General features: G+C 38.8%; 1 protein-coding gene across 1 annotated transcript in view; it reads right to left on the reverse strand.

Annotated features, from left to right (window-relative positions):
• The window catches only part of DROSHA (drosha, ribonuclease type III), a gene marked incomplete at its 3' end in the record, with an annotated part of 53612 nt that overhangs the window by 6112 nt on the left and 30719 nt on the right, over positions 1-16781 (reverse strand). Inside the window, exons 14-19 of the mRNA XM_010148423.1 lie at positions 15304-15428; positions 12731-12830; positions 9655-9762; positions 4857-4964; positions 2348-2486; positions 1614-1674 (exon numbers count right to left, since the gene is read on the reverse strand). Of these exons, the coding sequence (XP_010146725.1) occupies positions 1614-1674; positions 2348-2486; positions 4857-4964; positions 9655-9762; positions 12731-12830; positions 15304-15428 (641 nt within the window). The remainder of the gene's footprint in view (positions 1-1613; positions 1675-2347; positions 2487-4856; positions 4965-9654; positions 9763-12730; positions 12831-15303; positions 15429-16781) is intronic.

Below are 16781 nucleotides of genomic sequence, written 5' to 3' on the forward strand. Positions count from 1 at the left end.
TCTTCACAGGCCCTTGAAAAAAGCCCCCGCCCCCAGCTTCCTTGTAGGCCCCTTCAGGTACTGGAAGGTGCTATCAGCTCTCCCCGGAGCCTCCTCTTCTCCAGGCTGAACAAGCCCAACTCTCTCAGCCTGTCCCCATAGCAGAGGTGCTCCAGCCCTCTGAGCATCTTCGTGGCCTCCTCTGGACTCGCTCAGCAGGTTCATGTCCTTCTTATGCTGGGGGCCCCAGAGCTGATGTATTCAACAATGCCATTAAGCTATTAGATTCTTGTTTTTTCTGTATTTTCCTTCTCTGACTGCTCCTGATTTTCCTTTTTTTTTTTGCATAAAGTTTTGTTTCCTCCAAGCGCTCTGCCTGCGTATGTAACAATGGGCTAACAGGACAGAGCAGCTAGAAAAGAACGTAGTTTTGAATGTACAAATTTCTGCTCTACACAAAGCATGTAAGTAGTACCATTTTGACTTCACACTTGACTGTAATAGAATCAAGGCATTTGCCACAGGATTTCGTTTTTTAATCCAGAATATCTTTCTCAAGTGTTTGACAGCTTTTGTTGTAATTTGCACTCCCTCAACTATTATACAGTTAGTCTAATTTCTGAAATAGCAGGCCTTTGTTACGGGCTGAAAGAATTCAAGTACCTCTGCTGTGTAAAACAATGAAGTGTGAGCAAAACTGCAACTCCTCTGTGTAGAAACGTAGCAGAATCACAGAATCCCACAGAAATGGGATTTTATTTGTGTGTCATTTTGTGAGAAACAATGCAATTTAGCCGTATCTCACGTCACCTTAGGAGGGCTGAAATAAGCTTGAGGCTGACTCTCAAAGCAAAAGACATGGTCTAGCTGAAACCACATTTGGGGAACACTACAACAATAATTTATTCAGAATTCAACTTCTCCTGTTCCTGAGATTCTTCCAAAACGATGACTCTTAAAAGGTCCAGTTATAGCATCAGTTAATGAAAAAACACTCTGCCCTCTAGTTCATGCAGTTAGGAGATTCTACATGCAAATGCTTCTTGCATTAGCCCTGTGAGCTTTGTTAATTCACTTTGACTAAATATGGTAGCTTACCACATCTTAAGCATTATTTATTTGCCCAGAATTCTTAGTGGTCATTTAAGGATTATTACATTACAACATTAAGGGTTTCTGTATGTTTCTTTAAACTGGACCAGTAAATCGGCAAAGTCCACGCACAGTATCGCAACGCTCACGTTAACAAGCTGCCATGCCAGGAAGTTACTACTGTGAGGAAATGTGATGGAGAACCCAATTTACAGCAATGATAACACTAAGAACAACTCTTATTTTTCATTCTGCAGAAAGCAAAAAGGTAGCCTTTTAGTCCTCCTCATTTCAAGGATAAACCAAAATGGTAGAATTAACTTCTAAAAACCTTGCTCTGGAGTCTTCTGCAGTCATCACCAAACATGTACTATGTCACTGCTAACAGAGGTTCAGCACATCTCCATAATATAAAAGTCAATTCAAAATTACTTTTCATTTCAACTATTTGCCAAAGCTGTTGCTGACAATAAGTTGGTTGTTTCTATTAAACATCTCCCTCTGCAACATCTTCCCTACTCGCAAACAATTATTTTCATTACCTGGAAGGAGCTGGATCATCCTGTCCCAAACGGGACATAATATTTATCAGGGTGTTTATCCCTAGAAATATAAACAATGCACTATTAAGTAAACAACCACTAATGCAATTTGAATAGGCTTAGAAAATAATTACTCAAAATGTTACTTTGTAATTGCTGTACATAAGATCATACTGTTATTTACAGGGTTTTCTTACAGCCAATATAATCCTTACAGATGCTCTCTGCCTAACTGACCACAGCCCCATTACAATACTATTTTTGCATTCGGAGAGCCAGACAATACCACCTTTACATGCAAAAGACACTGCAAACATTACATAAACAATAAATAATTTACTTTGTTACAGCTGAATACACTTCTAAGGGGTAAGGAATATTCTGCAGCAGACAGAGCACATATTTTCACATTAATAAGACATTTATACAAAACATACTCCGGTTTGCTCACCACGTTCAGCAGCAAATTAAGAAAACAATACTTGCCTAAAGTCAAAGAAAGTACATCCTCCTACTTACTGTCCTTGCTTTTTGTCAGCTCTTTACTTGCTGATTAATTAGCAAAATCCAGTCTTTTAGAAAGATCTCACTGGTGTCTGTGTATAACCATTGAAATCCTCCGCTGAAGGGATCTTTCAGAAGAATAAGGGCCAACAAAATAATAATGGACAAAAGGTTTTCTTACTGATTAAGTGTGAGGTGAGCGAAAAAATGGTAGTGGTGTAACAGCATACCTTTTTTTCTCATGTGCATATGGTGAACTTTCCTATCTCCATACTTTGGCTGTCGAATCCCACAGTTGGATAAGGAATTTCTGGCATGATCTGGATTCATTCCAAAGTTTAAGTGATGACTTGGATGAGTCATGGCAAGCTATAACGTAGCACACAGAGAAAAAAAAAAGACATATTTTTGCAAATGTAAGAAAAAAAAAATCTTAGACTGGTAGGTAATAATTTTTAGTTTTTAGTTTGAAGAAAGGCTACAAAGTGATGTCAATTAGCAGCTTGGTTCCAGCAATTTAAATGTAGGATGTACTATTTCAGATGTCAGAAAGAAGCAACATTTATGCTCAATCATCAGTTTAACTAATTAACTTTCAACAGCTTTTTTTTTCTTTAAAGAAAAACTAGTTTAAAAGAGAAAAAGCATGAACTGTCAATTTGCCCTGAGAGTTTTGCTTACCAGCTTTGCTGACCTGATTTCAATACATTTGCTTGAACATATACGCATGCTAACGTTGCAGCATAAATATTCACATAAAAATATGAGCAACTGAAAGCTTCTCAACCATTCACATATTCGATTTTAGGTTATTTAAACATCTACAGAACTTCCCCTCTTAAAAAAAAAAAAACCACAAACAGCAACAAAGTATATTACCTCTGGCATGGTTATTCACACAGCAATGGCAGGATCAGACTTCTGGTTTTACATTTGTATCACCTAGCTTTATTAAAAGCTTACTCTGCTGCTGACACCACCACGACTAAAATGGCAGCAGTAAACAGAACTAGAGCTAGGCTTTTATGCCTCCATCCTACAAACCCACACATTTTTTCTTTACACATACAAACTCAAAAATACTATGCTTGTATGCGTACACACCCCTCATGTATAAAGCAAGAGATAGATTAGCAAATTCAAGCTGCAGAAAGTTACTTCTGAAACACTTGCAGGACTAGTGCTGCAGGCTGTGAGCAACAACATTCCAGTAGTTCATTCAAACATTGTGTCTTTCCAAACACAAGACTCAGTGAAGTATAATTTAATTATTTTAGAGAGCAAAAAATTATATTTAACCAATACAAACTTTCCCCAAGTCCTTTTTAATTCCTCACTAATATTAGTAAATTCATCATAACTGCACATTCTCAACTTCTGCTCCATCTGAACTGGATGACACATTACAACTTCTCTGAATAGTTAAATCAGCGTAATCCTACTGGCCCAGTCTGTACGCTATAAAGGATACATCATGATGACACAGGTGAAAAACAATGCAGATCATATAAGTAATGTTTCCTATGCTTAAGTAGGTGATTGGTGCTACATACATTTTTAAAAAGCTCTCTATCTTCTGGAACTAGTTTGTAGGTTTCAAATAAATTTGCATAAGGATCAAGTATTCAGAAGTACTTATTTTATAACTAAACATTAATTTCATCAATGCTGACACACCTGATTTTATGTTTTCTCCCTTTTTTGATGGCATTTTAATTTTTGTTTTGTGTGTTTGTCTCAACATCTTAAGATTTCCATCGCTGCATTTTTACCTTTCATATTAAAACTAAGGCAGGCTGTGAACAACCAAATCCTACATGATGCTCAGTATCTAATGTAAAAACAGCAGGACAAGGCCTGGAAACCAGCTTCTTAAAAACAGAGAAGCTGTGAGAAAAGACTTCTCCGTAAGCCTCTGCTTAAAGTAGTCTGGGAGTAAAGTATCCCTACACATACAGAAACTGCATGTTTTCAACATAAGAGAAAATTCACCTTTCTCAGCCCCAATCAGTGGAGAGAGATGATGTCTGTTTCAGGGGAAATTCCTGAACAGAATTCTCCATTACTCTTCAGTCACTTCAGAAAAAAATAAGGGAAAGGGGCCACCGTGTCAAGAGTCATCCTTCTGGAGGTCAATTCCAAATATGCGCTGACTGGTTATGTGACATGGATGCATTTAAATCGAGTAAGAAACTCTCCTCTCCAGTTCCTGCCCTGGTTTGTAAATGCAAAAATTTTATCATGCACTTACAGAAATCCAGAGCTAAATTGAAGTCTAAAAATGCCTTTTCAATAGCCACAAATGCAAAATAAAAAGCCAACACTAAGTTGTTCTTTGGAAGGACAGACTATAAAAGGAAGAAGCAAGGCACATACACTCATCTGCAGAGTAACATTGTATTCTTCACAAACATCCAAAAAAATAACTTGCAAGGAAATGAGTGATGCACCTGACACTTTTCAGCAAGCATATTTTTGTCTTTCTACACATTACAAGCAAATCCAGGCCTACCATTGGATCAAGGATACATGTATGCCTACACGCACGACAGATGTCTCTCTTTAGAAGTCTCTTGGGATAACTGAAACTTTTGAAAGATCTGCAGCAGAAGTAATTAAGTACGTCCTATCTGTGTCAAGGCAGTGCGTTCCTCGTTTGTGCAGCAGGCAGGATTATGGATAAACTCAACAATATTAGGAAGACAAACCAGCAAGTAGTTTATTATTTCCATATCTTACCTGCAGCAAGCACCTATCTCGAAAAGTGTAGCCTATCAATTTGTCCAAATGCATCAGACACTGATGGTAGCGGACGTGGTGGGTGAGGACAGGAAGCATCATTGCATGCTAAAAAGAATTGCAACAAGGAAAAGCATTCAACTTCATTGTTACACAGTACTCAGTCAGCTATAAATATAAACGCTTTCTATTTGTCACAACACTGTGTTTTACCAGTTTGGTTTATAAATGAGGAAAACAACCCCATGGTTTCCCAACCTTCTTCATCAGACCACTTAATTAAATCAGATTTGATCATCCGCATAATCACAGTGGGGGAGCAGCCCCACACAGATTAAATAAACACATAAAACCAGTCGTCTTAAGTATTCTGAATGAGGTAAAAAATGTCTGGTCACCAGTAACACCAAGTCTTAATAAGCTGTGACTGAATACAATGTGATATGTTTGTACCTTCTCATTTAACAACCCACAGTTTCAGGTTGGTACCAAAGATGAAAAAAGACCATTTCCCCCCTGCCTCATAACATTAGGGAAGAAGCAATCTATACCCCTTTAACCAGCCTTCACCAAACAGGAGCTACTTGATTTTCAAGCACAGCTGCTTCATTTCCTTCTGAGGAAGAGTTAAGGGCTTTTTGAAATCCTGTAGTTTGTAATTTCCTGGCTTAATGTGCTAAAAAACCAAAATCAGAAAGGTGGTTGTTTGATCGTCTAGGAAGCAGATTTTGGTTTTCTGATAGAAAATATTTCAGTAAAAATTTAAGGAGCTCTATGTTGTGTCAATGAAAGTCTCCCTCTTTCAGTGTTTTAAAGCAGGAACTCTACACTAATACTGAGTTTGGATGGATCTGGGTGGAAATAATCAAGTAGGACACTTTATCAGTACAGCGGTAAAGCAAGTAGGATACCAACATCAAAAATCTTGCATAAGGCTGAAAACTAAGAGCTAGAGGAGAAATGTCAGTATTTGAAGAATTTTATGCATGTGACCAGTTTTGTGAAACCGATATAAGATTTCAGTTCTTCTAGTCAGTCCTATTAGTGACATCACATAAATATATACAAAAGAATGACATGTTTTAAGGGAATTGAAATCTGAGGGCTATCACTATTAATTTCAGAAAGAGGAACCTGTATGATTGCAGAAGATGAGTGTTCAGCGTGGAGAGATGCCAGAAAAACAAGCATACAAAGCAGATGAAACATAATATATGGAATAAAAGATGTTACAGATTTCTGTATGTCATTAAAGAACAGAAAAAACAAACTGATAAACGTTACAAGACCGAGAAGAATAACCAATGGCACCACTTTATGTAAAAGACTGCGAAATTCTTGAGAACTGAACACATAGCTGGAAGGTAATCATAGAATAAGACCTTTAAGATCATCAAGTCCAAATGTTAACCCAGCGCTGCCAAGTCCACCACTAAGCCATGTCCCTGTGCACCACATCCACATGTCTTTTAAATACCTCCAGGAATGGTGACTCCACCACTGCCCTGGTCAGCCTGTTCCAATGCCCTGACAATCCTTTCAGTGAAGAGATTTTTCCTAATAGATAGTCTAAACCTCTTCTGGCACAAATTGAGGCCATTTCCTCTTGTCCTATCACTTGTCACTTGGGAGAAGAGACCAACCCCACCTCGCTACAACCTCCTTTCAGGTAGCTGTAGAGAGCGATAAGGTCTCCCCTGCCTCCCCAGGCTAAACCCCCCCAGCTCCCTCAGCCGCTCCTCTCAGGGCTTGTGCTCCAGACCCTTCCCCAGCTCCGTTGCCCTTCTCTGGACATGCTCCATCCAGCACCTCAGTGTCTTTCCTGTAGTGAGGGGCTGTCATGGTTTAACCTAACCTATCAATTAAGTACCACACAGTTGCTCGCTCACCTCCTTCCACTCTCCCCCGTCCCCCAATCCCCCAGTGCAGAAGAGTGAAAGGAAAAGACACAGAAAGCTTGTAAAGTTGAGATAAGAACTATTTAATGCTATAAATGAAAATTACAGTGATACTAACAATACTACTAAGTAATTAAAACGATAGAAAATAGAACCCCAACCCACTAACAAAACAAACCAGCCCCACCAAGCACTAACAAAAGAGCTAATGCCCCAGCTATCAAGCTAGCCAAAGTCTCAACAACCCCCAGGCGTCAGCACTGCACAAGTGCCCTGAACCTGACATACTGTGGAACGAAACACTTCCTCGGCCGCTCTGGGCCAGCGACAGCACTGTGAAGTACAGGAGCTCGTTCCTGCCTGAAACCAGCAGAGGGGCCCAAAACTGAACCCAGGATTCGAGGTGCAGCCTCACCAGTGTCCAGTACTGGGACAATCCCTTCCACAGTCTTGCTGGCCACACTGTTCCTGAGGCAGGCCAGGATGCCGTTGGCCTTTTTGGCCATCTGGGTACACTGCTGGCTCCTACTCAGCCGCTGTTGACCAACACCCTGAGATTCTTTTCCTTCAGATGGAATTAACTACTTAACAACAAGAAAAAGACTCTGAATCTCTCAATGGCAGAAAAAACGCAAAACAACTCCAAGCAAACTGAGTAAGTGTAAGTGAAATTTTATTTTGTTACCATAACACTCAGTTTTCTTAGGGTAATTTACAAGCTAGGGGAAACACCTCTATTTTCTCCATGTAAACTGTTGAGATGTGCTTCCTATGTCTTGTTTCATACATGGAATTTGTTACTAAATGTCATGGTTTAAATTCAGCTAGCATCTAAGTACCAAACAGCCACTCGCTCACCTCCCCTCACCCCTCCAGTGGAGGGGGAAAATCAGAGGAAAAGACAAGGAAACTTGTGGATTGAGATAAGAACAACTTAATAATCAAATATAAATTAATAAAATAATGAAACTAATAATACTAACAATACTAGTAATAATATGTAATGAAAATAATGGAAAGTAAAACATATGATACAATTGCTGACCACCTGACAACCGACACACAGTCAGGTCCCAACTAGTGAGAGTCAGAGCTAGAGAGCCTGAGAATGATCGTAGCAGCATCCGAGTGGGCCCCATGAGCAAGAGCACATTCGAGAAAGCCAACTGACCCACCAGCTAATGAACAACTGATGAACGAACCACGGTCCCCAGCCCATCTGAGCATGGTGTTCAATGGAATAAAACACTCCCTTGGTCAGTTGGGGTTAGCTGTCTGAACTGCTCTACTGAATAACTTCAAATGAACCTGGCAGAACACAGCCATTTTACATTTTTGGAACATTTCACTCACCCTTTTCCCTCCCTCTACAAGCAGTTCATTTCTAATCCTGCAAAGACCACTATCATTACTGCTACGTGGAACTTAGAGCCGCTATAAGCTATCAGAGGGACTTAAAAGAGTTTCAATCTTTTACACTGCAATACTTTTTAAAAGCATTAATTTTAAATCACTGCACTTTAGCTCTGCCCACAGAGTTGATTTATGCATATTTAGTTTTAGTCTTCTTTAATCTGGGAAAAAAGCATGCAGCAACAGAGAAATATTTCATTTTACAGACATACAGTTTGCCTACTCTTGGCCTGTCAAAGACATCAAATCAAAGGACCTTCATACCAGAACTGGCTGATTTAGATGTTATGGCTGCAGATGGGCACAAAGACGTGAAATAGCTTTACTTTCATCGTTCTTTGGTGTTTTGCTGTCCTTCAACAACAAAACTAAACAGGGATATCCAAGAAGACGTTAAGAGATGAATCACAGAAGATATTACAAATAACACAGAACTGTTTCAAAGCTCCTAAACTAGAAATTTACACTGTTTACTTAACCTGTAAAAACAGATACAGTTCATGCCAAAAAAATCAGAAAAAGCCTCTAACTTTACTCAGCTATGTGAGAAAATACTGTTCCACTATTCTCTTTCTTCAACTTCAAAAGCAACAGTAGAATCACAAGCAATGTTTCAGACAGAAGAAAAGCAATTTTAGTTATTAGCATTTCTCTCCCCTTAGAATTTCCCCTTTGGCCTTACCAGACTTCTAAGACAACGACGGCATTTCTATCTATACCTTTTGCCTAGCAACCCCCAAAGTTTATACTTCATAATGTTAAATTAACATGAAATGTAATTCTTAAATAACATCTCCAAAACAACAGCTGAAAAAAAAGATGAAAATACACCTCTAGTATATTTGACTATTATAACTACCAGAACTTTACTAATACAGTATTACATAAACATTGCACTTATTTTTATCATATCACAAAGCTGGTGGCTGTCAACTGCTTCAGAACAGGATCTGGCAGAGACACCTTGGAGATGTCATGCATATGTAGTAGTATCTGAAAGATACCTTTCTACTGAGGGTCACCTGATTTGATCCAAAAGTTAGTTGTGGTGGGTTTTTTTTAATTTTCTTTCATGTGTAAAGAAATTTCTTCATGCTTCACTGTAAAATTTGCTTTTAAAAATATCTAAATAGAAAAATATATTAAAATAATACCTAAAACCAACCCAGTTGACGGATGAATCAGCCTTTAGGAGTCCCACACTAGACTCAATATTTGGCTAATCTCCAGCCTCGAGCTGGCCATTCCTACCCCCTTCTCCCTTGTGCTAATCAACCAGCGACAAGAAACCTAAATTCTTAAAATAACCTTTTTTCCTGTGTGGAAGGGGTAGACAGGACACTAGAACAGTTCCCTAAATCAACAGATCCTATTGAGGCACAGGTTCCATTTGGTTCTTCAGCCTAGAATCACAGCAAACCCTTGCAAGAGGTAAATGGCAGTTATCAAGAAAGAAAACACATCAGACATCTCTGTTGTTTAGTCACCTGGCAGACGTCAGAGCGTATCCCTGTTTTCCAGAATCCCTGGCTACTCAACTCAACGGTCACTTCACGTCTCATTGTATTCTTCTGACGAATTTTCTGCAGTGCTTCCTGGACAGGGAGAGAACAGAGCTCCTGTGAAGAACTTTCTACAACAGAGCGGTATCGGTGCACACATGAGGGTGTTCACAATACCCATTTAAGGTTTGCTTTTGGTGAGCAGTTTCTAGGACTAGTCCAAATCTGCAACTGCCAGCCACAGATCGGTGGGTGCACTGGAGTATAGTGTCGAGAGAGGATTTTGGTAGGCCAAGAAGAGGAGAGAGATGACTACATTTTCACTGCAAATGACAGAACAAACCAGTCCAACTCATACATCCAAGATAATACATAAGTAAACAAGTTAAGGTCCCTATAATGAAAGCACCTTCTTTAACCCTGTGTGCAAAACCTCCTCTTCATTCAAATCTGCCACCATGAGTACTCCTGGTTTGAAGCATTCAGTAGGAATAAAACAGACTATGTAAAAGGCAGGCTTTGTTTTTTGATCGCATAATAGCTCCTGTTAAACACTGTCAGTACTCCCAGTCTGGGAAAGGGGTCAGCATTTGCTAGTCCTGGAGCCTAGTGTGATGAAATCTACCAATATTATTTCAATTAAAAAAAAACCCAAAATTGTTTTGCCTCCGCCACTGGCTGTTTGGTGGTGTACAAACAGTTTATTTGTCTCTAGAAACTATGAAAGGGACAAAATCATTGAAAGATTCTGACAAAATTATTAAAAGAAAATACATTCATAATGAAAGAAAACCAGGTAAATAAATCATCTCTGGATCAGGATCTCCTGGTTCCAATACTACAAACCCCCCCGGGGTACGTAAGCTCCCCACACAGCATGCACTAAGGTAAAGACTCCCTCAGTGCTCTTCCTTCTTCAGAACATGAAACTTTTCAAAGCTGCAGTCCATCCTCCCTCTCTTCACTACAGGGCACTTGCTCAAACTCATCTCTCTCCAGCTTCCAGTCTGAAGCCTGTGAGCACCTCTGGGCAGGAATGGGCTCTGCCTTGTCTTCTGTAGAGACTCACAGAGCCGTTCCAAGAGGTGCACCTCCCCAGAGGCAGATTCATCACAACTCAGACACTTCAACACGAGAGGCGTCTAAGGTAGGAGACTAGTTAGCCCTGGCTCCTTTTACATTCAATGAAGGGGATAAGTGGCCTCAAAAAATGCATTTCTCTCTCCACTGACTTCAAAGTGAGCCTTCAGGTCCCAATTTATGCACCTGCTGTAAATGCTCCAAGTTAGGTTAGAGGAACAAAGCCCCCAGGCACAACCTTGTCACAAATATCAACATCACACAATCTAACAGTAGCAAATGACTGAAGGCAGAGGGAACAGAGGCACTTAAAGCACTGCACACCTTGTGCACTGGCCAAAATTTGCATTTCAAGGCTGTGTCACTGGGTGTTTTCTGAGACAGGTGCTACAGTGTTGGCTGCACCTAGCTGTAATTTCAGTGTGACTGGCTCGGGAGAAAGCCAGTGTTACCCATGATATCTGTGAGTCATGATCTTTAAAAGCCCACGTACCAATAAGGTGCAGCCCTACAGCTCCTTCTGAGCTTGACACCTCCACTGGCACACGCATAGGTTATTCTCACATAAAGCTCCTGCTTCAGCCCTGTATGCCTCTCTGATGGTAAACTACTTGATAAACTCATTATCCTAGATCATACAGTCTAGAAACAAAAATCAGCACACCACACAGTAAGTGACAAACACCAAAGGAGCATCTTATCTGTTGAAGCAAAACCTAATTGCCTACATCCAATCCACTACTGTTTTACAAATAAGTCATGCATTAGCCCAAGTGAAAAGTTGCCTATAAGACAATGGTTCTCCCTTCTACTTGTTCTGAGCCCAGAAAGCTGTAGCAAACAGAATCATCTCCTATAGGGACAATTTTTTTTGTTTTCCTTACAACTGTGGCACAGACAAGTCACAACATCATGGGTTTTACCATTTACAAGTAAGGAAGCTAAGGACTGATTCAATATCAGTATAATTAAAATGCTAACTAAGACCCTTGCTCATGCAACAGCATACTATGCTCTGCAGTAGTAATAAAAATCAGGTGCAATGTTAAATGTCTCAAACATTTACTGCAACCAAAGCTACACAATTAGCAAACTGGGGAAGACTCCGGAATTGGACTCAATGGTCCTCATGCGCCCTTTCCAACTCAGGATATTCTATGATGCTATGAATCATCAGTTTCTAAGCAATAAATAAAAATACAACATCACTTAATTGAATTCCATCCGGTACTAAAGCAGTTGGTTTCTTCTCTACGTATTCTTTACATAAGCTGTCCAATTAAGACTGCCTGGTACACATGCACCAGACAAATTCAAAGCTTCAGTCCAAGATCTTAAAATTATAGATACCTGAGAGCAGGCTGCTTTAGTCTATATTTAGGTGACTTTATTTCTCTACTGTTAATTCCCAATTGGTTGAGAATCTGCACTTGGGGAATGCTTATTGCCCATCACTTCAGGAAAAAAAAAAAAGAGAGAAAAGACAAAAATTCAACAGATACCTCATTACTGAAAATAACAACAACCAGATGATTTGGACTCAAAGACTTTACGGATTGTCACTAAGACTGTCTAATAAACTATAGTTTAAAGCCATGCACAAGTGTGGCAGTTTTTATCTCAGAAATGTAATGTTTAAAATTATGAGCCAGTTAAAAGTGCACTCAAATAAAAAGTCGTTCTCTATGCTAATTCATGAAACCATTAATGGCAACAGCTACAAAGAAGTTATGGTTCTATAATGATCATTTCTATAATTGAGAAAAAAAAAACAAACAAAAAACCTTGCACTAGTTTGACAGCTGAAAAAAGGGAAAAAAAATCCATTCACTAACAAGCAAAGAAAAATCAGTGTTAAAAGCCTGAAAAGAAAGTCTTTTCTGAAGGATTTTTATTGCTTCCATAAACAGGGCAGTTCTATGGTTTTACTGCATCCTGAATTACCATGCTCAATTATCAGTTACAGGAAGGCCCAGCATACCTCTCTTTGGGATAATTTCTGTTTATCAGCCTGTTTGACTTTGGGACTATTAGCCAGCAGGTGACGCAGCTTCACGTAACTCTTCCACAGCTTCTGGTATCTGAAGGACAAAACCAGAAAACAAATACTTTGGTCAATACAACAGAAATTTCTCACCATTTGTCCCTATGAACACACCAGCTTCAATAACAGAACTTTTTCCTCGGTGGGAGTCCCTCTGCGATCTAGCACGGACTTTCACAGAAAAGGATGCTATCTTCAAAACAGTATCACCCCTGTAGTTTTTTCAAGAAAACCCATAAAACCAGACTTTTAATAGGAAGCGAGAAATTAGAGGACAGAGGGAAGAAATGTACCCAAGTACTTTATTTTCTTTTGTATTTACGTTATTAAAAAAAAAAAAAAATCCTTCTCAGCAGCAACTCAGAGCAGTGGTTTTAGCAGGAAGTTACCACATTAGTGGCAATGCAGTAAATGAAGCAGCAGCTCTTTTACTTTTTCATAATCATCCCAGATTCAGAGGCAGACAGAGATCTCTTCTTACTGGCATTTTTTACATAGTTATTTCTCTGCAGCATTCTTGAAAGTATACTGTCTGCCTATAGATCTGCCAATAATTTTTCAGTCTATAAACACATCTAAAATGGGCAATCCATAGATTTTACTTAGCTCTGTTCTCCACATTTCTGTGATCGGCAGGCATCTATTTCTGACACATCCCCATTCAAAGAAAATGAGTTAATGAACAAGTCAACCAACCAGAGAACAAACAAATGCCATGAGGAGGTTTCAACCCAAAACCAAGAACCTGAAACTATAATCTACAGCATACATTTTACTACTAATACTAATATGGATGGAACAAGCTGTTATTGCAATTAAGTTTGATTAATAAACATATTAGGATAACAAAAATTCTGTATTAGAACCTCATAAAGAAAAGAGACACTAGAGGAAAATCTTTTCTGGGCATTACGTATTTTGCATATACATCAGAGTTAAGCCTGAGATTTCTGATGGCACCACAGAGGTCTTTCTCAAAAACTGCTTTGCTACTTTGATAAAAAAAACAAAGAATGCCTAAAATCATGTAAGCAGCTCTGGGAAAAAAAAGAAAAGGCATGGAAATTTCAAAAAATGTTAAAATAAAAAAGTGTGGGAAGAATAATTTTTGTACCTTTATGTACTGTTTTCAATGCAAGGTACCAGAACTTAACAAATATTAAGAAATGCAGCATCAAAATAGAGGTGTTTCTTATATTCTTTGGTTGAATTATTTTCTTTTTATGGATAAGAAAACTAAAAGATGAGGAGGATTAAAAGCCATGCTGAAAGACAAAAAAAAGCATGTTACTATCTGGACAAGCACTTACTCTTCCCACTTGCCACCATATTAATTCTAAAATTCTCCGCAAGCAGTTGTAGAAGAACATGTCTGTCATACATGCACATATGAGTGTTTGGGCCTCAAAACTGCAGGTGAAATTCAGTGTCCTTAAAGGACACTGGAGGAAAATGCAAGAGGAAAAAGACAACCTTATCTATACATGCACAAGAGATGGGGTCTATAATGCCTGTCATCATTCAGAAAACACACCTCCAAACACTGGAAGAGTTACCTGAAATCGTCAGAAATTAAGAAAAAAAACTAAAAGAACAAAATTCAGCAATCACTATTACGTCACCACATGAATACACAGTGAAATAGTATTTCTTGCTCTGCCTGAAGTTCTGATTCCCTCTCCACTCCTTCACTACCTTCCTCTCCTTTTCTCTAAGGACAGAAAAGCTACAGAGAAAAGCAGCATCGATGCAACAGCTCCCAAACTAGGAAACAGTAGGTAGACTTGAGCCTTCAACACACAGAAAGAGACAACTAAGTAGGATACGGCGAGATGCAAGAAACATAAAAGTCATGAAGAAAGCAAGCAGAAAATGGCTATATTCTTCATTACTGGATGTAAGACCTGAAGAGCATTTAATTAAATGATCAAGTAGGAGCTCTGAAACAAAAGTCAGTCCCTTTTCATATAATGTACAATAGTACTGGGGAAATCATTACCTGGAATCTTCTCCCTGTCACTGGTATGAAAAGATTCAGTAATTTGAGAAGTTTGGTGAGGGAAGGTCTATTCAGGGCTGTTAAACAAAAAGACTCAAATACATCCTCTACCTCACAAGTCCGTATGCTAGAGACCTTTGGAAGCCTGGGTAAGTACTTCTCTCCCTCTGCCTTCTTGTTACACTATGCTCTCTCTAAAAACCTGCAAATGGCCTCTCAGAGAAATAACATGGAGCTTGAAGAACCTTTCGTCAGACCTAAAAAGACCTGTTCTCAGCTTGAGAAATTTCATGTTGCACCTGCATCCACAATTACTTGAGCAGATCCTGAATTACGCCAGAAAAAAAGAAGTTATAGCTTATATTCTGTCTTTTACAAGAGCTTGTGCCCAACGTCATAAGCACTAAGCTTTATATCAGACTCAATTAAGCACATGAACAAGCCCTGCTTAAGCCACAAATTACAACAGTAATGAGCTTCTGAAGAGAAGATGGAAGGAAAAGCATCTTACTGAGGGTCTCCAGCATAACTGAGTTGAGCAGGTCGTATCCCAAAGTGGACAATAATGGGGAAAGTAATTACATCAGGATTGAACTGTTCGCGGTCCAGTTGATCAATACGAACTGAGCTGGGTTTCTAGGAGAAAAAAAAAAACCCACCTAATTGACAACAGCTCCATGGAAAATGTATTGCCTCTAGCCCACACTACCCAGGAACCACAAAGCAGCAATATTCCAAGCTTATTAAAATACACATAAAACTAATAATAAATATTATGATAATTATTTGGCAATGACAATGACTGAAAAAAAAAATTGATCTAGTGCTCTTGGTGAAAAAAAGGAAGTATTTTTATTTTCATTTCACATTTCAGGAAATTTCTGGTTTGATTATTTCCAAAAACTCAAAGAAACTTTCTTTGGTTGAACATAACACTGGAAATAAAATGAGGATTAGCATTCTGGCATCCAAGCTCCCACACGCCTGAGTAGTTTGTTAAGATCAGGTTACCTCTCTAATTTTAGTTCTGTTCCTGATTTCCCAAAGCAAGTAAAGCCATTATTAGATCCATTCAATCACACTGACCAAACAGAATTAAAAAATGTCATGCTACCCTTAGAAAAGGCTCCTAGGCTGATGTGTACAATGAGGAATACAGTCTTGTATAATGAGGAGACTTTTGTCCTTTCTACACTTTAAAACAGAAGTTCTTTTTATAGTTAAAAAGAACGGTGTAGAAGGAGGCAACTTTCGCTTCACCTCTAAAAACGCAGAAAATGAGTAATTGCACATCATGGCAGAAGAAGACATGCTGCTTACAGAGCAGTTGATCACTTATCTAACATATTTAAAAACTCAGTTGAAAGTGCACAGTTTGTCTCCAAGTAAACATTTTCTCCATTACCTGGGAAAGCTGCTTTGTTATGTGCCTGCTTACTCCCCTCTTTGCAATCAGCTGGATGAGGCCAATATTTTCTGCTTGTCTAAGGTTTCAGAAAAAGGGCATTACTTCTAGTTACCTGCATCTCAAAACTTCTAATTTAGCGTTGTGAATTTCTCAAAGATGAGTCTCAGAGACACAGAAACAGCTCCCACCATTCACTTCACAAAACAATAAAAATTGTGTCAAGAACAAAGCTTTCACCCTTCAAACCACCTTGGTAGAACTGTTCACAGGAATCATTTTCTGCATGGATAAGCAAAACCAATTCTATAAATAAAGGTAAGCCTCCTCAGGTGGCCACATTTCCAATCTATTCTTGAAAAACAAAAACTTACTTAAAACTTTTGACATTCAGACACAGAAACATTTTCCAAGGGAAAAATGCTTATCAGCTTCCCTTTGGACATGATGACTGAACGTAAAGTTACATCTCTCCAGCCCAAAAAAAGAGGAAAATAAAAAAATTAAGTTAGCTCATGCTAATTTAGCTCAGGTTTAAAAAAAAAAAAACAAAACCCAAAAAAAACAAACAAAAACCACCACAC

Source organism: Eurypyga helias, unplaced genomic scaffold, assembly GCF_000690775.1.
Source record: "Eurypyga helias isolate BGI_N326 unplaced genomic scaffold, ASM69077v1 scaffold4203, whole genome shotgun sequence".
NCBI classification, from domain to species: domain Eukaryota; kingdom Metazoa; phylum Chordata; class Aves; order Eurypygiformes; family Eurypygidae; genus Eurypyga; species Eurypyga helias.